The following is a 25,413-nucleotide window of genomic DNA, read 5'->3' as shown; positions in this document are numbered from 1 at the left end:
AAATATACTACACTGAACTATGAGTGTAATAGGACTTACGTTTACAATAATAAAGAAGTGTGCATTAATATAAAGACAAATTTTCATCTTTTCAGTACTGCCTTGTCATCTCTTGGTGTTTCTCAACTGATTTACCCTTTTGTACTTTTTCTGCAAGAAAGAATTGCTCTTACGAAATGTAATAGTGTCTGATGGTGAACCAGACACCAATTCAGATGCTTTGGTAAATCTCCTTCACTGATTGCACATTTCTTAAACATTATTGTACTTGGATTACACCTCAGTAAATATTATTTCCAACTCAATTTGAATCTAACTATCATTATTTGCTCGCCTTATGGAGTAGTTTTAACTAAAACGAGAGCAGGGCTAGTAAAGTCTACAATTTCCTCAAAAAAGGATAAAATAACAATCTTGAACAGGTGTAATCTAATTTTTGTCTTGTTTCCTTTACCTTGTACATTGGATATATCACTTGTCTGTTAGTCTTCCATTCACTACTTCATCTCATTCTGTTTTCTATAAGAATGGTTGCAACCATTCTTCTGACTTAACACAATGGCTGTGATGAATGCATAGATTCTCTACTTGTGCTTTTTTCTTCTTGTGGCTGCGTTACAAACAGGAGATGGATATGCTAAAGAGTACCTGTTACCATAGTAAGTATCATTCCATACTCTGACCTGCTTACGTGCTTTGCTTCACTCTTGCATCTTTGTTTACTAAGGGCTTTTTGTTGCTTTTCTTTTTCGTTTCTTATTAAAAAAGCAGGCTTTTTCAGTTGAGGCGCTGATTTCTTTAGTTGTTGATTTCATGAAATTCTAGGTAGTTGCAGATCTTATGTTAAAATGCACTTCCCCTTTGAAAGAGACTGTGAAAGTGACATTATGTGTTCCCATATCTGTGTGTCCGATTCCTCAGTTTAAAAAGGAATAGTCTGAAGTTGTCTTTCAGATACAGCTGAAAAAGGTCTGGGAGTTTCTGCCCCAACAGTTTGCAGTTTGCCTACACAGCTTGGACCTGGTAATGAAATGAAAGAAAGTTCCTAATCTATTCCAGTGCAAAAGTGTTACCACTGACATTGATTTAAACTTACCCAGCAGACTTCTGCACAGAAGTGGATATGGAACTACTCCTATGTTATATATGTCAGCTGTAGGGAAATGCAAATTCCGCCCAAGGAATAGCAGCAAGTACTTGGTGGCAGCAACTTCTACGGCTGTTTCAGCTAGATCTGCAAGGCTACCTCAGATTATACTTTAAAGTAATAAGGATGTTTGGCCCCCTTCATTTGTATGTCCTATTATATCCGAAAGTCCGTGTGTTTGTCATAGACGTGAAAGTCAAACTACATCGTAGACACCTGTGCCGTTACTAGTAAATTCTAAAACCTGAAAATTCTTTTAAACTGAGAATTGTGTTCCACAAACTCTTCTAGTTGTATAAATTTTCCAGGACAAACATACTAAGCTTGTTCTAAAGAGTAACTGGAAGTTCATGCCGTGACGACTTTGGTTGGCAGAAGTTCTTTTGAATGGCAATGTTCTCTGTATACAGCTGTTTCTCAACTTTTTTTCCCTCATATTGTTTCTATTTAAACATAGCTGAAGTCAGAAAAGTGTGTTGTGTTAACTCAGTTATAGCCTAGTTTGAATGTTTGTCCACATGTTTGTGTTGGGGGAAAAAAACCCATAAACCTTTATTTTCATAGATAATGTGAAGTGTAAACCCACACTGGTATTAATGTTACTTTTGAAATTCTTATGCCACAGTATATATAAAGGGAGGGCACGGATGTAGACATGATTCAAAAAAACTGAAGAAATTTTGAGGTACTGCTGAGTTCTTAAGCTGTAAATAGGTTTTGCAGCAAGATATATTTTCAGACCATCCTAGTTATGTTACTGAAATCCATCAAGTAGAATAGCAAGGTATTTACATATTGTATACTTTATTAAATATGGAATTTTTAAGTCACCCTAATTCTGGTAAAATATTGCCCTTCGTGAGCTAGATAAACAGAAGTTGTTTGATTTCAGCATGATGTTAATCTGTTCAGTAAAGATGATGGTAATTTGACAGACTGGGAAGGAGTAGCAGTCCTGGATTAATGAGTTATAAACCTATTTATATTTATCCAATGTTTAGGCCAACTGGCAAGTTCTGTTTGAATGCCTGTGGCTTCCTATTTTTAATTTTAAGAATTTTTAATCTCATTTTTTAAAGCTTTGTTTAAAACTTTCTTAAACTGCTTTTAAAAAGATAAAACTGACTGATAATCTAATATGGTGCCTGTTGTAAAAATTGGGCCAGCTAATGAATAGAGTAGACTATTTCAGTTGGAAGAGACCTACAACGATCATGTAGTCCAACTGCCTGACCACTTCAGGGCTGACCAAAAGTGAAAGCATGTTGTGAAGGGCATTGTCCAGATGCCTCTTAAACACTGACCAGCTTGGGGCATCGGCCACCTCTCCAGGAAGCCTCTTCCAGGGTTTGACCACCTTCTCGGTAAAGAAATGCTGCCTGATGTCCAGTCTAAACCTGCCCTCGTGCAGCTTCGAGCCGTTCCCAGGCAGAAGAGCTCAGCAATGCTTTCAGTTAATTCCTGAGAAGTAAAATGAAATCCAAAAAGAAGGGAAGAATTGTAGGTGGTGCTTCTTACAAATGTGTGTGTCACATACATATGACATTAAGCTAGAGCTTCAGGAGGCAGCTTGTAATGTACATAGTTGCTTTCTCTTTTTCACCCTATTTCAAATCCTGCCTGCATTATAACTTTTAAACTGCTAACTTGTGCATTCTGAGTGTTTGGCACTGAATACGAGTGTGTTTTGTTTTTTTAACCAATTAGAAGTTCATGGTGCTCTAGGTAAAACATGGTTTTCTAGCAGGTGTTCACAGAACAGAGCCCTCTGAAGTATATTAGAGAATTATTAATCCCATCTGGCAATAATAAAAAGAACATTCGTTGTCATTTTCATAGGAAGAATGGGAAAGGATCAAGTATTTTCTGTAAATTCTTGTGAAAGCCTTCAGTCTTTTCAAATTAAAATGAACAAGATTTTAAAAGGGGGAAAACCAGTTGCCTTTCTTTTGTGCCTTTACAATGGGTATGGCCTGGATTTTGTTCTAAATTCCTCCTTACGTAACATCAATGGGGATATATTTGGCACCGCTAACAAGATACTTCTCAGCTACAGTGTAGTGATGAACATTGCAGGGAACTTTAAAAAGTGCTCGTTATTAAATACATATGCACAAATTGGAGCTTTAAACACAACATCTCTGAAGCATAGTGATGAATGAGGGAAGTGTTACAACTGAGGGAGTAGTGGTAAAGTTCACCTTTGGACGTAAAGTTATCACTAGATTTTTGATGTTCCTTTATACAGGGGTGAGTTTTGCTGTTAGACGTCACATACATTTTAAAAAAAAAAAAGCAAGCTGTATCACATAACCTGCTGAGCTCATTTAATTTGATAAACTACATGGATTTTACGTCTAGGAATCCATAATATATAGTCGTGTCTTGCAAAAGAAGTGAGGCCTTTGTGATAGGAAATCATATTCTGGAGCAACATCTGTTAGATCTCATGGAAGAATATTATGAAAATTGAAGCATTGTGATCAAAAATTGGCAAGCCAACAGTTTAGAAATTAATGGATTTGCATGTATCAGATCCCTGCGAACCAGCAACCAGTTCTATCCCACCAAAAGAAAAAAGAATCAAGATACAGAATTTCATGATGCTCTCTCTTCAATGCCGATGAAAACTGTAGGTTTAATTCCTGCTTGCTGTACTAAAATCTCATGCTGCATGCAAATATCATAAATAAAACATGAGAGCAGTCTGAACAGTTACTTTCTTGCTGGTTTACACCAGCATGATGCAATTCAGCTTTATCTGTTCTGTGGTAAGAAGCATAAAAGCCAACATAACTTTTGAATATCCTCTTTCTGTCTCTGTGGCCAAAGCTAAAGGAGAACAGACCTATTACAAAGGCTTTTCTGCAAAGTAAATATCTTAAGGTTTTTTATAGAGAGCGCTCTGCCATCAACTCGCTTCACTGTCTCTGTTGTAGGGACACTTACGTAAACTAACTGTGTCATTGTCTGTCCGTCCACTAGAGACACAGCAGGACCAGACTTACAAAGATGACAGTGACGCTGCAACTTTCAAGCAAACCCTCCCAGATCTCACCCCTGATGAGCCTTCAGAAGCACTCAGCTTCCCTCCCTTAGGAAAGGAGGAAGGGAGATGTGATGAAGATGTGCCCAAAAGCCAAACGGAATCACCTGCAGTGGAAAATAAGGAACCCCAGTCTCAACCCGCTGAAGAGCCAGTAACACCAACAGCTGAGGAGGGGACAGCAGCTGATGCAGGTAGTGATGAATCTCCAGGGAAGTCCCCATCAAAAAAGAAAAAGAAGTTTCGCACTCCTTCCTTCCTGAAGAAGAGCAAAAAGAAGAGTGACTCCTAAAGGCCAAACACACTGCAGAAACACTGTCATATTTTAAAATCCATTAACCACTAGAATGTACCAGATCGTACTGAGTGTTTTGTCTTATTATGTAAATGAATGCAACAAGTAATCCAACCAGCCCCTCAAGTTATGGCTTGATTGTTTAAGGTTATAACCAGAAACTAATGTCCAAAAAGGTGCTAATCCTGTGTTTTCAGCAGCTACCGCAGATCTGATCCCTAATTTGTAATCAAATGTAAATGACTTCCATGTGGAAGGTATTCGATTGCTATTTTTAATTTAAAGCCCGCACCGCTTTACAAAAGAATTTTAAAAAAATTCACAATTAAAAATAAAACACACATTGCTTACCACAAGAAGTGTTCTTTTCCAGTATTCTGTTCCAAGTCACAAGTAAATTTCTTCTTAAATATTGACTTTTAGAGAGGATGCTTTTGCTGTGTGTGGTGTTTTCAAGCGGGATGTATTCTTGAACTGACATGTAAACTTCTGCAAGCTTGTGATTACAGATCATGTTTTAGTCAAGCTTTGAGGCTATCCATTCCTTCCTCTCCTTTTCCCCTCTCACTATTGTAACAAAATGAAGGTGTTTTTCACTTTATTTTATAACTGGCTCGTGGAATCATCTTTGATGTCTAGGACTGAAATAACTGTGGTGTGTTCCGCTCATGTTGTACGTTGAAAGAGCCCAATCTGGTTTCATTTTGTTTTGGTTTTTTTTTCTAGTGAATAGTTTAAGGGAAATCTGTCTTTAAGTCTGGCCTCCCTAAGAATCAGTCACATGGTAATTTGGCTGTTAGAAAAGGTTAAAAAGTAACTGTTTTAGAAGTATTTCACAAGTTTTTCAGCTGGTGGTATGAGGCATGGGCAGTTGTATTTTGGGCCTTAGCATAGGGTTTTTTCACCCTCTTAAGAATCCCTTGGGTGCACATGCAAACCTGCTGCATATAAACCCTATTTGCAGCCTTTTGTGTTTGTTCCTTCCCATGAGAAAATGTAAATGCATTACACTGAATATTTAACCTTGTTTTATATTAATTATTTTCACTTACAAAAACTGGCATTTCTTCAATAATTTTTTTTTGTTGCCAGCAGTGAAGTATAGAAATCCCAAGTAACCTTAGAGGTGTATTTTCACAGTTTGCTATAAATGTTTGTTTAATATGTAGCATGGTAAAGAAAATCACTTTTGCCACTGAACTCACTATTTTCCAGGGATTGCCATGCTTCTGTCTATCACTAATCGTAAAAGTAGTTTAAGATCAGATAGGTAAAGCTTGCAGGAATTCTCCAGAAACCATGCGTAATTACCCCAGCCAAAAGCGGGGAAGGCTGGTAACTGGTTACTTCTGGTTTCTAGTATTAGCATTTCTGGTTTTAACAGCAGGAAACATTGACACCCGGCGTGGGAGAGAGAAACACTGACTCACAGTAAGCGTCTGTAACAGAATATGGATGTAACCTTTTAGGACAATATTAAACGTTGCAATTGGTAAAATAGCAGAAAACTGATGCCTTATCTTCATGCAGCAGAAAGCATCAAAGGAGAGGTGGGTTGAGCGGTCGGAGGCGGCTGCGGACGGACAGGGCCTGTGTTAGGCTGGGGGGTGCCGATACCTCGGGCTGCTTTCAGGCAGCGAAGGGGAATCGGCTGAAAGGAGGACGAGAGCTGTAAGGCCTCCGATGGGCAGAAAGAGAGGTTTTGAGGTAGTAAGTGACGTCATTGAGAAGTGTCAGGTGGGCGGTTGTGGAGGTAGGGTGGGACAGAAGCAGCAGGAGAGCACTGTGCAGGAGAGACCCCTGAGCAGCAATGTTTAGTCAGGACTGCATGGCACGAATGGCTTTCGGCTTGTACTTCAACCTTGTATGTCCTCTGTACACTAGGAAGCATACAATACTTATTTTGCTAAATTGTGTTCTATTGCAGGGTCATAATTAAATGACTAATTGCTATATGTTTCAGTTCTTTAATGGAGTCCCTCCATTTATCTTGACCACATATGCAATGACTCTTAATTTCTAATTTTGTAGTTTGTTCTTTTAATTCTTTGTATTACAATATGAAATGTAGTCACGTATGGTATGGTTACACACTTCGGGGCAGAATAAAGTCCTGTATTTTTCTTTCTTGTATCATTAAGTTCTACTCACAAATAAAATCTTTAAAAGAAAGAAGTATTTTCCTGTTCTGCTTTCAAGACTTGTTTCAAACAAGCTTTATTCTGCAGCTGTAGCTTGTTGAATTTTGTTTGCTCCACTTTCTTTTAATGATTAGTGTGTTGATTAATGATTGCTTTAATGTACTCAGAAAACACCAGTTGGCTACCTTAGAGCTTCCTTCCCTGAGAGACCCAGCTGGGCTGCAGGCAGAACCTGGTGGAGGGGTCCTTCCTTCAGCAGCCCTGCCTGCAAGTCAGCAGGCTGGGAGGTTGGCCCACTTGAGGAAGCTTTTGGCACCTGGGGTGGAGTTCTGGACCCCACTTCAGCTTAGCCAAACAACCGTCTTTGGGTTAGGTGGGTCTAATGTCATAAACTCTGATTAACTGACTAGACAAGTGTACAATGTAACAGTTTATTTGTAACGCAAAAAGAACAGTACTTGGTCATCAAAAAACATTACACAGTATTGGAAATATAAAAGATCTCTCAAAATTTAATTGTGTATTAAAAACAGTCCACCTGTGCCACAGTATCAGTCAGGGTATGCATTTGTGGAGATCTTCTGACAGCTGGATAGAAACTGCCCATTTGAGGTACCGTGTGGATTTGTTCTCTGCTGGACAGAACCAGACAGAACGGTGTCTGTCGCAGAGGCTGCGGGCAGTGCCCCCGGTGGGGCTTGTGCTGATGAGGAAGGGAGAGGCGCAGAGAAGAGCTCTGTGAACGCACCGGTGCCCCGTTCAGCAGCACCGGAGGGCGAGTTGGGATTGCAGCGTGCTGTGTTGCTGTCACACCCCCCTCTACTTGTCTGATGATGTTAATGCTTTACTCAATTGTTTTGTGGGGTTTTGGGTTTTTTCTGTTTGCAAAGTGAGCCCCGCTGTCTGGGAGGCCATCTTAAACATCACTGCTTATGGAGGGCCATAAGAAACTTGAAGTCTGTTGGTGCTGCAAATGGTCATGACCCGTCCCCGTGCAGATCAAAATCCGCCTCTTTGTGTTTGATCAGCAGAGTCAGGTCTTGCAGAGGTCCTTGGAAGCTGGTGATAGTTCTGTGGTTACTTCCTACTCCCCCTTTCTCTGCTTTTTTATAGAGCTAAGTAAAACAAAGGGGATGAGGAAGAAAGCGCCACAGACAGTGAAGCAAACCTCTGCCCCTGCCAGCCAGTAAACTGCAAAGGAAACAAGATTTAGCTCGTTAGTACACTTGTCCTTGCATCAAGGTAAACTGGGCTTCAGAGCTGCTGCTGTCAAGGACTTACTGATACAACTGTAGAACACACAACTACTGAATCTTTCACTGCACAACCTTGCTGGCACATAAGTTATAAAGAGGAGGTGGCCAATAGCAGTGCTGGTTCTCTTCCAAGGAAAAGTGGTTATTTTGAATAGGATATTTTCATTCTTGCCAGTATGGCAACAGGGAAGTTCCTATTCACGCATTCATTGAGCTTTACAAGGCAACTATTCAACTCTGCCCCAGCACCTCCTCCACAGCTGCTCCTGGCACTGCCTGTGCTGCTCTTGAAGGTCTCTCACTGTTGGCATCGCTCTCCTGAGATGAAACACTCCTGAATCCAATGCCGAGGGCAGGACTTGCACTGCACTCCGGAGCCGTTTTGCTGTTAGTCCAAAGCCCGGCTCTTCCTTTCAGAAAGCTCCCATGCACAGCAGTGGTGTGGTGAGCCAGAGCGAGCCAGTTGCTTGGCGTATGGATGCAGTCAGGAAAGACAGTCTGGCTTTGCTCAGAGTTCAAGCTCTGACTTCCTTGCTGTGTAGCTGCTTCCCCTTCTTCTGTCCCTTTACCCTGTAATGGCCTGGGGGAACTGAAGCCTGTACAGGCGGTACCTGTGCTCCTTGGGCACGGTCTAGGTTTGGCCTTAGCCGCGGCCACTAGGCACTGCACACTCCCTGAGCTCTGGGACATTAGTAGAGGATGGACTCTTTAATCTAGTTTATAGGTTACAGATGCTTTTAATGATGAAAGTTCTTTACTGCACATTAGTGACTGTCCCTCCTTAATTTGTCTTAAGACAATTAAGCACCTTAATTAAACTTGGGATGCAGCTTCAAGAGATGTGGGGGAACCAGTTACCACAGCACAGGAGACATTTATTTCACCCACTCCTATTTACCCAGTGCCAGGAAGGCCCCTCAGCAGGTGGGGTTACTTGCTAAAAATGGCTAAAAAAAAGCCCAGCAAGGGCAAGGGTTCCTGGTCAGCCTCTGCATGCTGGGGCCAGGCCCTCCATGGTGCTCCTCTGCCCACACAGCTACACCCAGGGCTTGGTTAGGTTGATGCTATTGCTGGAATTTTTAAAGACTCGGGCAATACCTGCTGTCTAGTCTATCTCTGCTTGTATGGACTTTTTTAACTTATCCGTGAGGCTTTTGTTGGTGCTAACAAGGACCATGTCCTGCCCCTGGTGCAGCTCTCGGGTACCTACTTCTGCAGAGAAAACTTTATGGCTCTGAAACCGTGCTGCACTTCCGACCCGCCTGGGCTGCAGGGACCCAGAGTGACACTGTATGTCGGCAAAGGCAGGAAGGAGCGCAAGGCCACGCTCACCTGTAGCTGACAGGATCGGTCCCAGGGCTCTGGCAAGGGCACCCAGGCTCCTCAGGATCCCCATGACTCGTCCCTTCTGGCTGGCAGAGCCTGTGCAAGCAGAGACATCACTCAGTGCGGAGGTTTTGCTTGGGGCAGGGAAAGCATGCAGGGCAAGGCACTGGTGTAGCTCTTGGAGCCTTGTTCTTTTGGAGGTTATTTCCCACGTGCATCTCCCCCTCCTTTAATTTCACACTCACTGCCCAGGCTGCATTAATTTCTCCTCCACCAAGATAAACATGGCCGCGTCACTGAAAAAACACTAGGGCTTGTCAAGAGTGCTTATCCATAGACAACTTGTCCTGCACTCTCCCCAGCCCCTCCAGACAAAAACGACAACAAACAAGCCTTGCATTGTACAACAGATCTGCTGAGGCAGCACGGGTGTATAATAAATACAGAAGCATGGATGCAAGTTAAGTAAGAGTAACCTAAAAGTGGCATTAATGAGCAAAGCCTTACTTTTTCACCTCAGCAAGCACTGTAGTGCTGCCAACCGACTGAACCAAAGCTAAAGAAAGAACTGTGTCATCCACAGATGGCAACACAGCTACATCTGCTTTAGAAGGTTACATAGCAACCAGTGCCACAAACTCGCAAGGTTTTAGAAAGTTCCTTAGAAGGTCTTTTCTAAGGAATCGGGAAGAAATTATTTTACTGCTGGCAGCGATGGCTGGTGTCTCTTCCAGAGAACCCAGGCGATTCCCTGCTCAGTGCTGTTTGTAGCCTTTGCCCACTCTTCCTCATCTTCTTAATCATAACCAGAAATAAGGTTGCTTCAAGTTTCCCCATCACACTGGAACAAGGTGCGCTACACAGTACAAAATTGAAGTGCGATACTGATGGTCACTCTGAACAGATCACTGCTGTTTGTAGCTCTGAAACTATCCATTACAGAGTGCCGACGGTTTTCAGAAACGGGTACAAGTCAGTTTGGGGTTTTCCTATGCTCCCTTGCGGGGTGTTCCTGAATTTCCCAGAGTCAGGATATTGTCTGCCCATCCCCAGCAGCCCCGCTTAGCTTCCCTTCTGTGAAGGACATTCATAGAAGGGAAGGAGTTGAAGGCTGTAGCAATTCCAGCACAACACAGCTGGTTTTGCCTTCCCAGGGCAAAGCACGGCGTGACCGGATGGTAACAACAGTCATGGATTGCTGGCTATACCGAAAAGGGGCAGCATACAAGTGACCGGGAAGGGCTCTTTTCTAGGCTTTAGCCTCACTCCTGCAGGGGTGGTTATCGCTTCAGGGTTACATAAGTACAACGTGGCGTAGCAGTTCGCTGTAACACTTAGCATTTCTGCCTTCCTCCTTAATGCATTTGGGGGGAAAAGGGGCCTTTTATGAAGCCAAGCAGCAGCCAGAGGCACTGGTCCAACGTTCAGATCTGAGGTGGACCTACACCACAAGCGTTCTTGTTGATGCATCACTAAACTTGAGGTCAATTCTGTATTTGAGCCAAAGGTCAATTATGTGGCCAAGGGCTGCTGCTCAAAGCAGGAAAGACACTCACCATAGCCTGACACCACTGCTGACAAACACGGGATAACAATGGCCGCAGCTGGAAAAATCCACAAAAGAGACTGTCAATGAACAGCAGAGAACTCAAAACAATTACAAGAGCAATAGTGAAAAACATGTGGCCCAAACTCGTTACTACTGCAGAGAAATATGCTGAGCTCTGGGGCACTGTACCAACAATGAATCATCAGGTTTAATCCAGTTCAATAATGAAAACAGCCCCTCAAAGCCAACCTGCACGAAGAGCCCAGAGCCATGAGTGCTCTGAGCAGATGTTTCACATTAGTGTCTCTCATTCTGTGAGCCCACAGGAAAGGGGCAGATAGGTCAGATCAGCTAACTAACTGGTAGTTTTCCAAATCGCTGTGGTCTTGTCAGGTGGAGCAGGGAAAAGGAATTGCCCATATTTCAAACGAACAATGAGGTGGCTGTACACAGAATTGCGCTGTCCCCATGCATACGGCTTTACTGTACTCGTGGATGGAAGAGGCAGCTATGTTCTGTCTTGGGAAATAAGACAGTCAAGTCCAAGAAGAAGAAATTACAAAACTTCTGGACACAAAAGCCAAGAGCTGTTTAACAATCGCTGCCCTTTTACTGAAACAGGGGCCTTCTCTGCCAAGAAGGAAGTGCTTTAAGCATACAAAGCAGAATCTTTTCTGGGAAGGAAAAGACAATTGGAGAGCAGGAACGATAGACATGTTGCCTTAACTGCAGGCGCCCTAACTCCTGGGGCAGAGGGAGGAAGAGGGGTGGTGGGGGTGGGGAGAGACGCCCCTCCAGAGGCATTTCTAGCTGGCTTAACTGGGGAATAGATGGGGACTTCTGCCCAGGTATGGAGCCTAGGAAGATGAGGCTCCTAACTTAGAAGCACAATCAGACAAAATGAATACATCCTCTCACCCCTCCTCACCCAGTGGGCTTTCAAAAGCAAGTTAATCTGTGAATAAGATGTAGATTTTGAAACCTGTCAAACACACAGCTGTGCCTAGACAAGCAAGCTACTAAATAAATGCATTTTGTGGTTTACAGTTTACTCTTAAATCAAGCTGTATCATGCAAAAGAGAAGTCTGCTACTGTTGTAATTAGTCGTACTTGAAGCTTTTTAACAATAGTTATCAGCATTGGGAATATCTGCAATCTCTTTTCAGATAAGCACTTCAGTAGATGAATCCAACTTCATTCATAATCATTTCCCTGAATAACGGCTTAGATTGGCAGAATATTATTTATGTAAACACTTAAACATCTTTGAAAACCATCTGCACTTATCAGAAACAATAGGTGCAGTTTTGTTCCCTCCCTGAGCTACCAGCTTGCAATGCAAGAGAGCAGAGCGGTGTCCAGCCAGCACAGCCCCGTGCCACAGCATTCAGGGCAACACTGATTTACCCTCACTCTCGCTCAGCCTGAACGCACACCCTGGCCTTCAGCTTCAGAGCGCGCAGGTCTCTTCAGCCTAAGAAATGATGCAGCTACCACAGAAATACAAAGAAAGACATGCCATCTCCCTTCTTTTCCTGAGATGAGCTATTTAGTGAATATTTTGCTTCTAGGTCTAGTAAGAGGGGAAAAAAACCACCCTCAAGAGCTCCCCAGTGAGACAGGACAACAGGAGCACTGGAGATGCTTCCAAATATCACTATGGCAACTTCCCGTGATACAAACAGCATCAGAAAGAGAGCCAAAACCAGACACTATTTCTTCCATATTTTATAAACAGAAACATCTACTTTCTGTTACTTATAGTTTGAAATTAGAAGTGCATCTTTTTTAACAGGGTGAACAAATACATGAAGAAAAATTATTTGTGCTTAGCTTTCAATGCATTTTGAAAAGCTCACCAAAAGAGTACAACAACAGTCCAACACTCAGCATGGTCACACTTGCAGCCCATCCAATTAACAAGAAAGCTGGAATCAGCAACATAATAGCCTGCAAAATGAATGAGTCGCACAGTTACATTTAAGCCCTGCTTGTCAAAGCTTAACTCCAGGTGTCCTGCCAGTTCTCTTCCGCTGCCAGGACTACATTTTAAGTTAGAAGCAGAAAGCCCTTTCTTCCCAAGTAGACTTTTCAAATTCACCTGGATGGCCACACATCAGCACAATTTACTTTTCTGTTCCCTCTCACTGTCACATGATTGCAGACCACATGCAGGCTGGAGTCACCTGTAACATAGGCTGTAGTTATCCCACCACCGATTTCCCACAACTGAGGAAAAGATGATTTTTGCACGGTTCTCTCTCTCACACAATCTACTGGGTGTTGGTGATTTTTTTCTCCTGTTCAGTGTTGAACTGGACAGAAATCTAGCTTTAACTCTTTATCTCCTGAGCTGGTACAAGAGATCAAAAAGCTTGCATGCAAGAGGACTACAGCTCCTCTGCTTTTTCTCAGCAGTATAGACCAATTTTATCTTTAGCTTTCAGAGTCCATACTTCTGGAGCCAAGAGTTAAAAATGGGGGAGGAATGGCATTTAAAATTCAAATCCCAAAAGAAAAAACATTCTTCATCTCCTCCAAGAGCCTGGACTGCAGTTCCCCTGTGATGTCTCCCTCGCATACAGAGCTCTCGCCGAAAAGACAGATCAGTTAAGATCTGCTGCATTTCATAAAAGAGGGTATTCACTCCTGCCAAATGTCTCATTTTGAAGATTCAGTTATAAATGAGCTACTGTAATCACTGTGCTAAGAGAGGCCACATTTGCCATATGACCCAGATTCACAAATTGCCAGAATAACTTCAGCAAAAGAGGGAACTCCCACAAAAGCCACTCAAGCCACATACATCCACGGAAAGAGTGCCCCTTGGCCAGCGGGTTTCTGCATAGTGCACATGGGTGTTTGAGAAGCAACCAGCCCAGACCAACTAAACTAAGTGTTTAAAAGGTAACTACAGTTAGTGCAGGCAAGAGGAAGGAGTACAAAAATTAGTGGGGCTCTACTACTACTGATAAAATCAAAGAGCTGCTTGAACTTTGAGTGAACTATCCTAACTAACATAGTAAAAACCCCACCCTCAGGAAGGGAAGGACCCCGACCAACAGAAGCCCCCTCCTCCAGGAACACTGCAGTAAAAGAGGAGGACGCTGTGACTAAGTGGAGCTGAGGCTGGTGAGAACCAAAAGAAGCAAGGGTGACGGAGCAAAACCGTGAAAGTACTGATGATCGCTGTTGCGTGGGGTGTGTACACGTCTTCCACCTGTTAACCAAGGGGTGCTAGGTTTGCGGAGTCACCACCTGGCACCCATCTCCGTGCAGACACGAAATAAATATCTCAGTTCTGTGTGCAATCAGCTCTTCGCACACCGGCTGTGCACGCTGCCACCGTTGAAATCACACTAGCCTCAAAATAACCTATAATAAGTTGATGGAGGCTTTAACATTCCATAGCATGCCTACTACCAAGCAGCCAACAAAAAAAGTTCAGGAACGCTTGAAACCTGCTTTTTTTAGTTCCACGCACAAACGTAAGTGACAAGACATGTCTACTTGTTCCACAGCTGTGTAAGCTGCAGGGAACTGCTCCCTGTCATCCCAGTGCAGCAGCAGCAGCATCTCTATGAAGAAAGAGGCAAGCAAAACAAACGCACACAACACTTTTGTCAGTGAAACTTCAGTCAGAACATTGGTACATGCTGTTGTTACATGTAATGCTGATGACCACAAATCGAAGATTGGAGGAAGAAGCTATTTCCCCCTGCCCACCAGTGAAATATACTCTAGGGAAAGCCTGTCAAGCACGGAGATGGCCAGACTGATGATGTTGCTGAAAATTCGCCAGAAAAGGAGTCAGAGATCAGCTCTGAAGCAGCTTTAGTAGTTTCAATGTCTGCCCTGCAAGAGAAATCACTGCAACAAAGCAAAACCTTCACAGCGCTTCACCTAGCTTGCACAGACAGACACTCTGTTCTCATTCCCTACTGTAGTCATATATGAAGAACTCAAAGTTTCAATAATATCATAGCTGATATGGTAAGAAATGGCTCTAATGTTCCAAAGTTTAGTTAGACTGGTAAGTGCCCAACAACCAGGGTCTTGAGAATTCATTTGGCTGGATTAATGAGGCACAAATTTCTTTTGATTTGACAAGTACAGTTACAGCCGCCAACTACCTTTTGTTGCACTTTAGACTAAAAATTAACATTGCAGATTTGTGGGGGAAAAGAAAAAAAAGTATTATTTTTTTACCTTTTTTACAGCTCTGATTTCATTTCCTGGCTTGATACGGCGAGCATAGCCTCCCTGGATCACAGCCATTGTTATTCCAATAAAGAAAAACATCTTGCCCTGCTGCATGCTAGAAGGGAGGCAAAAAACTCAGATTATGGAGTCACGCACAGAGCATTCCACCCTGGGATTCACAGGTCAAGTGTAGACCCTTTCCTGGACAAGTGAGAGAAAATGCTTTTTAGTGCTCGCATGAGCAGCACAAAGTTCTTAATTGTTGACATTAGTTTCCATGGCAGGCAGACAGCAAGAAGATATACCTCTGAGGTCTTACGTAGAGATGGGACAGCTGCTGGCAAATGCTGCAATCATCTCTAGGCTGCTATGATGTAGTTTAGTTGTTTCTAGGGTGGCCCACAAAGAGTCAACACGTTAATTACCCTGTGCCCTGGAAGTCTATGCCATATGCACAGGAGTTGCTGGTTTCCAAGGAACAAGTGTTTTGCTTTCTCACAACCACTGCCACCACTCATGCAGAGTTTGATTAAGGTCACCAAGGCACAACATGGGCAGTGGCATAGTGGTGATCATGTATTGCACCAGGAAGCTTGCAACATTATTCCCTCTGCCCTTAAATATTTCTTCAAATTTCTCTTTCATCTCTCTTACCTACTAAACTATGTGGGTATTCTCAACTAAAACTTCTCACCTCCATAACAAGCTTGCTTGTCACACAGCCTGTACTGTTAACATGAAGTTGGGTATCTACTACATGGTCATCCTGAAAGGACTGTGCAGAAGCGAGCTTAATACACTAGAAAACCTTTCCTTGATGCACACACATTAGTTAAGCCACAAACTGTAATGAAAGACAGACAAGGAAAGATGAGACAAACCTCTGAGAATTACTCAAAGGAAAGGACACACATAAGGAATCAAGCTGCAAGATCATGTTCCTGGCTGGAAATCTTCCTATGAGCTGGCAGGAAAAGTATTTCAAGCTGAAATGCTGTTAGTGGATTCTGCTCTCTTTTTTCTCTTCTGTTTGACTAAAGGAAATGAAACTCTGTGATGTAATGACTGTACACCATATGCAATGCAGAACTCTGACGAGCAAATGTCATCACATAGTTATCTCTCCATCCTTAGCCTTTTTTGAGCTTCAAGATTTGGCCTGATACTGAAGAACTCTTCTGGGCAAGACGAGAACAGGTTTTATTATAATCAATACAACTAGCCCAGCTATACATATTTCAGGAGATTTAATTTAATCTTGTGTCTTGATTTTTCTCTAGTTATTAGAAGTTGTAGAATGAGTATTTCCTTTCATGATAAACAGTGTGCCTATATTTTCAAAATTCTTCCCACAAAGTCCAAGTATCACTGAATGCAGTGGTTGCTTTCTGAGTGTTTTTACTAACCTCATAAAGCCTCTCTTGAAAACAAATGAAGAGACCTCAAATCAAGATTTTGGAAAATAACCTAGACAAAATACACAACATTTATCTTCTATACCTGCTGAATTGGAATCTCTGGTGAGTGAGAAAACTCAGGGTATACTCCAAGCCGGAAAACAGGAAGAGGTACAGGAAATAAGCCAGGCCCAAGATTTTGAGATTCTGAAGATCTAAACAAACAAAAAAACAAACAAACACCGGGGGGGGGGGGGGGGGGGAGAGAGAGAAACACGGTGGTGTTTTTCAAGCATAGCTTGAGAATATAACAATAGTAGAGCAACATTTATCAACTGTACAGGGAAAAGTTCCCGCCTCAGATGCTAATTTTAAATATCCATACAAGACAACGCCACAAAATGACTTCTGCCCACTACCTCCCTTCTTATGAGGGAAGGAGAGCCAAAAAGACTAATCTCTCTATGGGTCACCCTGGTCTCACTCACCCAGTCCAGCCCCTCTGCCTCACACCCCCACCTATATGGGGATTTATTTATTTTAATCAATACCTGTATCCACCTAATACCTTGACACTGCTCTCAGGATATATTACCTTACTTATTCTTCTGCCAATGCAGGGTTTAACAGGTTTTCTCCAAATGCAGCAGCAAGGAGGACTGAATGATATGTTAGTGTAGCTGACAAACACTGATTTATTTTCTACAGCTTAAATAATTTAATATATAGAAATGGCCAGCTCAAATCCTACAACTGCAAGTCCTGAATTGAGAAATAAAATTTCAGTCTGAAGTTTCCTGGTTTGCAGCTCAAATAAGCAAACTCACATCTCCCTTACTCATATCTTGATCTATCTTTTAAAATCACTTTACTTACCCCATGCTGCAGCCAGTGCCTGAAGATAAAGCAAGTAGCAAGTCAGAAATCTTCAAAACACTAATCTCTAAAATCTTATTTTGGGAATAACAGGACCAGCATCCAAGGGAACTTGCAATTCCCTGTTCCTTGGTTTTAAATGAGGTGGGTTTTACATGAGTGAATGGAGTGCTCCTTCTGAAATGGTTTGAGTAAAGTTTTCACTTAGAAACCACCATCACATACAAAAAGACACACAATATTATAAAGCTAACACTTACTCTCTTCTGAAGGAGATTCCTTTCCTCGGGTGACTGCAGAGAACTGAAATAAAGCCAAAGGACTGAGCAAGTCAACTGCTGCCTGAAATCCAGACGTCACAGAAGAGACCTGATCAGAGAAAGAAGGTTTATTTAAAAACCTGATGTAATAACTACTGCAAGGAATTGACAGTAACAGTCAAATATGCTTATATACCTACACAAATTAACTGAGATGAAACAAGGGAACTGGCATTGGGGTTCGAGTGACCCCCAATAACAGCCCAGACTTTCTGAACACAGAACTAGCTCCAGCACTATAACTAGGAGGTAAAGCACCGATAGCAGCTTTCACTGAAGACAGAAAACAGATTCTTCCCTGGGTTCTTAAAAGCAGAAGAGGGTCATTCTCCAAAGCCTGAAGTTGCCTTTATTTGGTTCACTTTTTGCATCATTCCTCCTGTGCAATGAACATTTACTGGGCAAATAATGGCCTATCTGCCTGCAAGTTCATGGGAAGCCGGGGATTTGCTTGTGCGCTACAGGTCTGAGAACAGTACGTGTAGCACATCAAACAACAGCCTGTTTTGGTAGTGGTTGTTCTTTTAGCTAGCGACACCTCCTGGGGAAGAAAAGGAAAATATCATTTTTAGAGAGATTCCTTGGAGAGATTTGAGAGATTCTGCCCAGACACATTGTGTGGCTTTTTGAAGAGGGAAATTTATTTTGTAGCACTTCTGGTCTTTGTACTCTGTACATCTCAACCTAACTGCACATCTCGTGGCACTCTCCCTGCTCTTCATCAACAGGAGCTTAGGAGATGCTTATTCTTTGATCTACAGGGAATTTAATTTTTTAAATTTGTTTATTTTTTATTCTAAGGTATAGAAAATTAAAGAAAATACTAATGAAGAAATAATGTCTAAATTCTTAAGGAAACAATTCCTTTTAAAGTAGGAGAATTTAGACTGTCACTCTACATGACAGTCACAGGAAGAGGTAAGACAGACTCAAGAATCCTGAATAATCACACTAAGTATTTGACGTCTTCAAAGAACTGCACTGACTTTATCTGATGAGCTTCCTTCTCTTCCCAGATAGGGAGGCAGAGCGCTATTATCCCCTGAGGGCAGAGACTAAAGGTCAAATTATCAGTGGAACATAATCTCGGTGCATGACCTCAGGATTCATATGCACTGTTTTAATAAAGCTGTAAACAAATCAACATTCAATATAGTATTAACATGACCCCTGTCTTGTTTTGACAGTCAGAGCTTCTGAGTATCCAACAGCAGAGCTCTGGAGCCCATTAGTCTCACAACAGCAACCAGTTCAATATACCAGGCTGGTTTTGTATAAAGCCATAAAGCTGCTGATCCACACAGAGCAAACTGGGTGATTTATTTCCCCTTCCACTGCATGTATTGCAGAGAGTAAACAGGCACTCCCAAGAAGAAGCTTCCTCATGCTTTTAAAAGGTCTGTAAGAGGATTTCCTGAAGCTGGCTTGTAGCAATCCTCAGTTCCTGCATTTGTTGGCATGATGGTGTCTGTACTACAGCATAGAGAATCCGGCGGCTAGCAACTCTCTTCAAGCATGTTTGCCAGTAATAAAAACCCCCTGTAGTTTGTACCTGTTTTGAATTATTATCCACATCAGACAGGGTACCAAGCTTCTTTGTACTACAAGGTTGATTTTAGTTTGATCCAGAGGATATACATTATATATGTATATGTTTAAAATCTTAAGTGTTTTATGAAACATATATATGTATTAGATTTTTTTAATACACATGTGTGTGTGTGCATGTAAATTTCTTTTAACGTCTCCTATCTTTGACCTAGAAGCAGTGGTCTAGAAGCAACTTAATCCACTGATCGATAATGAAAACATTGTCCTAAAACTGACAAAAGTGTTTCACCACCCCCAAATAACAAAGTATACACTGCCAATTTCAGTCAATGTCACCAGCTGCATGGAGTTTAGATTCTTCACAGGTTCAAAATCTGCAACATCTAACTGTATTTAATTTCTATGTTTATGATTTATTACTCCAAAATTGCCCAATTTTACTTCGTAATTACCCCAAAAGTCACCTTGAATGGCAGACATTTTTCACAGTGACTTTGTTTACTCTGTTTTCCTCTAGTGCAGAGAGACTAAGTAACATGTCTTGAAGGCACAGTCAGTCCAAATCAGGAATGCAGCCTGGGCTTTCCAAGCTCCAGCCTTACCCTTCAAATAAGACACTCTTCAGTATGCATAGAGCAAAAGCCTTGTTTTTCCCTAAGTTTGCTAGTGATGCTGCACAGCCCTACACATAGTCCTTGCATAATTAGCTGGACACCAGAAAAAAAAAAAGTTGTAAGACCCTCCAGCTAGGCAGCCTTGCCCATGACTAGCTTAGCTAAAAATTAACTCAAAAGCTCTTAAAGGGGACAGATTCCACTAGAGACCTTTCTATTCCTCCCTTCTCCCAAGCAGGTAACAGCAAGAGCTGTTTTGGCCACTTCATGTAAGACCAGTGTCTCTGACAGGTGAAAGGTACAGGTACTCTTCACCTGATAAACTTGTTGAACAGTTGAAAAAAAGGAGGAGAAAAACAGCAAAAAATCTGTTCTCTTTGGATGAAAACTCATCCTTGCTCTCCCTGTCCCCCTCCACCTTCCCCATTCTACAAGTTAATTCCAACATGAATGAATGTGAAATACTTGATCTTCTCTCCTGTGAAAAGAGGACTGATAAAGAAACAAGACTATCATCAGAACACAACATATTTCAAGGAAACAGATGTCTGATCCCACTGGCACATCCTCCTACCGGTTATCGTTATAATTTCCCCTCTTTTTACAGCTTTGTCCTTCCAACCCATCCACTGCTATACTCTGGGAGCACCTGCTCCAGCTCAGCAGCTCAGCCAAGTTCCAGAAAGGCAGCCAACATACCTGCCTTTCCTTCATCATCCACAGGCCAAGAAAACTGCTCCTCTCCCACTCAGAAATTGAGAGGAATTACCCAAGAAAAGAGCAAAGCAGCCTAATAAGTGAAATTACAAACACCCTAGAACACATAAATCACATGGGACCACTGCCCAGATGCAGGCTGAAAGGAGACAGCACAAAAGCACTAACACTGATACCAATCCCAAGAAGCTCCAATGCCAGACAAACCACTATCTCATCAGCTATCAAACACTCTTTATTTTGCATGACTGGGACCTGACCCTGAGAGGCAGCTCTTAATCCACACAATACCCACAATACCCACTGCTGCACAGAGCCCCAAAAAGCAGGGACAGAGCACTCATTTTCTTACAAAAATTCGGTCATGTTGACTAACACAGACTAGCTTATCAGAAGAACTCTCAAGAGAATAATAAACGGGGGAGGGAGGTATTCAGGCATCACACCGTCCTAAAAGGCACTGAAGCCATTTATGCCTCTACAGCAAAGGTGGAATTGTTTACAGAACACAGATTCACTCTACAGCACCTCCCTACGTCAACATGTTGCCACCACCCCAGAGTGTGCAGTTCTAACCAAGAACAGGACTTTATCTGGAATGTTTAGAAACAGCCAAATAGGAAAGGGGAAGAGGTGATGCATGGAAAGGCTGTTAAAAAAAAATAAAAAAAAAATAGCTGTAGTGCTTGGGAAGATAACATGAGCGACCAATTTCACGTGAGACACAACCTGCTGGGAAACACTCAGGGAAGGTCTAAAGTTTTTCACCAGCAGGAGCATTGCAGACAAAAGTTTCCTGAACAATTCCCACTGTCAAATGGGTTTGGCTATCCAGAGACCAAGTGTGCTTCAACGGCTGAGTGCTGCTTAGAAACAAGGGATGATAGGAAAGATCCAATCCAGCTGAAAGCCCCAAATTGAGTGCTTTACCCAGATACCTACAGCTGAATTGTCTCCCACACTTCCAAAGGAGACCGGTCCACGAGATTTTTAATCAGATATATCTTGGACAGTGTCCGATCACTTAAAATTAAATCATAATGTTAATAAATGTTTGGCCCCACAAATCCAAACAGTCACTGAGTTTTAGCAAATGTAGATATTTTCTACCTGCGGAAGACAACACAGCTCAGAGATAACAGTCATTTGCTACTTGAGTGTTCAAAATAATCAAGCAAAGACAAGATAATAGTTAAGAAAATTTCTAACATACTGGCTAAATGAAAGAAAATCCAGTCTCTGATGTGTTTACTTTTATGATTAGCTGAAATTCATCCTGAGGGAGTCATTGTGAACACAGTTTAAAATTCACCCTCTTCCTCCTAAGGTCCCATTAATTTTTTAGAAATTTAAACCTAACACACCAAACCCAGCAATTAAGCAGACATGTTAACTATAAAGAATTTCTCATATTACACTGAGCTAAGAGGTAGGACCATCATGCAACCACTTTGACATTTAATAATAATATTAAGACCTAGTCCCAGGAATGACCTAAATTCATGAGATACTGACTCAGCCCCTTCTTCATTGTTTCCAGTATTTCAACAGTTCTCAAATCCTGTTTTTCACAAGAAGCACAGATATTCAGATTGATAGTCCATTTACCCGTTTTTCTTTGGGAAGTGTCTCTGGAAGTAGGAAGAAGATGAAAATTAAATCAGCCACAGCAAACATGAGTGCTAGCAATGCTGAACGAAGATAGAATACTTCTCCTTTCTCTGTCTCCATGGCTAGGTAAGCTCCGATCATGGGACCCAGGGTAAAACCAAGGGAGAAAGCAATGCCAATCATCGCCTGCAGTGATACAATGAACAGAGACATGTGGTTTTAGACACCAGTTTGTTCAGGTAGCTCAGTTATAAAACAATTTGGATTTCCTGGCATTTATCTTAAAGAAATGCAACCACCCTGAGGATGTACAGAGTGCACAGCAACGACAGTTAAATGTGAAATAACTGTTATTTCCAAATAACTGATTTTATTTTCTGTCTAGTCAGGGAAGTGGCAGGAACAAACTGCAACATGGTTATAAGTGAAAGGAAGTTGGGAAGGGAAATAATGATTTTCACCTCAGGGACCGCTCAGCCAGCAGATCCTTCGGCCATAGGATAAACTTTTGTAGTGTAGAACTGGAGAAGGGAGGACAGCACCATGGTAGGAATTCATAATTATGTCTATAGCTTCTAAAAAGCTTTGGCAATTTCTGTATTTAGGAATTTATGTCTCATGGAGCAAACAGGGTGAGGGGCGTCCCAGAACAACTGAATTTAGTGCAAGTACTAAAGAGGATTGATGAACTCACTATGAAACCAGCATATAGGAAAAGAGGTGGAATCTGTACACTCTGGATGGGAGCTTAAAAAAGCACTGATTTGAGTCATCAGCCTCAGTGAGATTGCTTAAGAATACAACAGTGCAGGATCTGGCTCATTCTCTTTAAGAGACATTCAGAGATGTATACTTGGATATACAGGACCCAAACATGACATCCCAGGACACAGTCCTCCTGCTTTCCTGAGTCTATTTAACTATACCTATAGTACTAAAGTAAACAAGGCTAGGGCACACTCAGGTGTCACCTCACAGTCTCCAGTGCTGTTTCAGCCTGCCCAGCTAGCACTCTTCCAACCAATGCCCCATCACAGTTTGTGAATAGCATCAGTCAGACGCTATTCTCTTCCCAGAAAGCAGAATTAACATGCCTATTCTACTCTGAAAAAGAAGAGAGTATAGCCATATGGATGTGAGCCATGCTGTACTAAGTGACTTGCTCTCAGACCCTAAAAATAGGCCCTGGCCCATTTTATTTACTAGTGCTGTATGGCTATTCCTCTCCATACATAAAAATACACTTTGGCTTACCAGGACAATAATAAATTGATTGGAAAATTCATTAGCTATTGCTGTGAAATCTAAAGCTTTCCCCTCCCAAGAAGCAGCTGTCTCACATAGTGGCTTGTAACAATCTGTTGAGAGAAGTTTGGACCCCCAAGGTTTTTATAAGATGAAAGATCTAACTGGCAATTCACAGGCAAAGTTCAGCCTGCAGGGTGTTTCCATCTGGTCCACTGCCTTCTGGAAGAGGACAAGGCAGCTGTTCATATTACTTGCTGCTCAGTCAGCCAAATGCTACATCCTTTACCCACTGAGCTCAGATCCTGAAGCCAGCGCAGCATCCAAGGAAGTCAGCATTGTGCAGTGCTGCTGTGCTTCCACAGTTTGGGAAGGTGAGAAAAATGGGTTGTCCTATAACTGGCTTCCAGCTACCAAAATTGGGCCATAAGACCTTTCAATTTCTCAGCTATTACAATGAAGATTACAGTTACCAGCAGGAGTAACAGTTGTAACACTTACACAGGTAGTTTTTCCACCTCTAGGGCATCTGCGTTTCACTTGTAGGTAAAATTCATTGACAAGTAAAGTCTGAGAGCTCACCAGCAAAATGATCTGGCATCCTTCCAGAAGCAGGATAGTATATAAAGTTGTGTTTTCACTTGATCAATGAATACACACCTGAGGAAGACATTCTGAGCACCTGCAATCAATTAAAAGTTACCCAGCAACAACCCAGAAACATACACCCCACGTGTAACTCACCATGCCCTTGCTCCGTGCTTTTGGAGAGTGCAAGTCAGCAATTATAGCTGTGGAGAGGCTGACGTTCCCTTTGCTTATTCCACCTACGATCCTGGAGAGAAGAAAAATGCCAAAAGTCCTAGAAGCAGCCCATAGTGCGTATGATGTTATCAAACCCATCTGCAGAAGCAAGAAAGGGTTCTTTATAAAGCAGAGCAAAGCTGAAATCATTTCTGCGTATTTCCCAGCTAAACATTTAATGTTTTTGTTTGTTTGTTTTCAACACCTGCTCCAAAGCTCATATAACAGCGATGTCTGTATATACTGATACTATACTATGTCCTGGACAGCGATATAAAATAAGAGAAACAAATCCATGCAAACTTCATATAAATGTGAGATTACTAATAAAATTAGAAGAGCAAGGAAAGTTCAGAGGGAGCTAAATCAGTCCTGAGCACAAAACTACTTTTGTACATCCTGCTCCACTTGTTTCCAACTTTAAGAGAATTCTGATTTCAAGATAAGAATAATTGACAGTTCTAGCCCTTAAATTTCATAATCAATCATAAGCATGCGTGTTTATTTAATTCACTCTCCACAAGCCTATAGGATAGAGGGATTTGTATATCATTTGCTGCCAAGCTCCTCCATGTATGTACACACTTGCTCTGCGCTGCTTCTGTAATTGGAATCCCATACCAGCAACAAAGAAAAAGTTTTGGAGAATGTTCATGTTCATAAGAAATAACACTGCTATACAGCACTTCCTAACCAACAATTCCCAGGCTCTGTGAAATAGGTCATGAAGTCATCAGCCCTCATTAGTCACTTGGGGAACTAAAACATACAGGGATTAAGTCTAACATTTGTAAACAGAGCATCTGAAGTCGTATTCCCATACACAGAGGAAAGAGATTCTGGAAAACCCCAGAAACAGATAGGTATTTTGGTGCCTTCTATGTACAATTCTGGATCTGGGAACCTCAGCTGAAGCACTTGCATTTGGAAGTGTGGCCAAGTGACTTGGCAAGAAGCAGTCAACAACCAACAGACCTAGAACATTCAATTTCCCAATCCTTTGTGCTAACCACAAGACCATAGTGCCTTCAACTGTGTATTGAGATGTCATGACTAAAATTGGTGTGAGACACATACCACTGTCACCAAGATGACAGGCCTTCTGCCCAAGCAGTCCGACACAGCACCAGTGAGGGGAGAGGAGAAAAACTGTAGGATGGAAAAGATTGAGCCAATCAGACCTAAAAAAGAAAAATAAAAAAAAAATTACATGTATCATTAGACTTGCTGCCTTCACCTTAAATACAAATACAGCCAACCTGTTCCAGATCTATCACTCCATTACATCCTTTAAAAGCATGCAATTAAACATAG

The 25,413-nt window shown here is 42.0% G+C and overlaps 2 protein-coding genes across 19 annotated transcripts in view; one reads left to right on the top strand and one right to left on the bottom strand.

Moving 5' to 3' along the window:
• The window catches only part of ADD1 (adducin 1), a 66,623-nt gene extending 59,988 nt beyond the window's left edge, over positions 1-6,635 (top strand). For 5 of the 10 annotated variants that reach the window (XM_049833099.1, XM_049833077.1, XM_049833068.1 and 2 more), the window contains one exon: positions 4,133-6,635. In XM_049833099.1, the coding sequence (XP_049689056.1) occupies positions 4,133-4,485 (353 nt within the window). In that variant the 3' untranslated portion in view covers positions 4,486-6,635. Of the gene's footprint in view, positions 1-625; positions 661-4,132 lie in introns of those variants that run through there. The other 5 variants (XM_049833141.1, XM_049833133.1, XM_049833125.1 and 2 more) reach the window with 2 other exon arrangements.
• Positions 6,636-6,752: 117 nt separating this feature from the next.
• Positions 6,753-25,413, bottom strand: part of MFSD10 (major facilitator superfamily domain containing 10) — a 30,836-nt gene continuing 12,175 nt past the window's right edge. For 7 of the 9 annotated variants that reach the window (XM_049792972.1, XM_049792982.1, XM_049793003.1 and 4 more), the window contains 10 exons: positions 25,177-25,280; positions 24,040-24,198; positions 22,048-22,236; positions 17,498-17,606; positions 16,465-16,576; positions 14,971-15,079; positions 12,621-12,711; positions 10,768-10,815; positions 9,218-9,307; positions 6,753-7,820 (listed from right to left, as the gene is read on the bottom strand). In XM_049792972.1, coding sequence (XP_049648929.1) covers positions 7,714-7,820; positions 9,218-9,307; positions 10,768-10,815; positions 12,621-12,711; positions 14,971-15,079; positions 16,465-16,576; positions 17,498-17,606; positions 22,048-22,236; positions 24,040-24,198; positions 25,177-25,280 — 1,118 coding nt within the window. In that variant the 3' untranslated portion in view covers positions 6,753-7,713. The remainder of the gene's footprint in view (positions 7,821-9,217; positions 9,308-10,767; positions 10,816-12,620; positions 12,712-14,970; positions 15,080-16,464; positions 16,577-17,497; positions 17,607-22,047; positions 22,237-24,039; positions 24,199-25,176; positions 25,281-25,413) is intronic. The other 2 variants (XR_007504806.1, XM_049792993.1) reach the window with 2 other exon arrangements.

This window comes from Accipiter gentilis, chromosome 3 (genome assembly GCF_929443795.1).
Source record: "Accipiter gentilis chromosome 3, bAccGen1.1, whole genome shotgun sequence".
Classification (NCBI taxonomy): domain Eukaryota; kingdom Metazoa; phylum Chordata; class Aves; order Accipitriformes; family Accipitridae; genus Astur; species Astur gentilis.
This window is presented reverse-complemented; position numbering and strand designations above follow the sequence as displayed.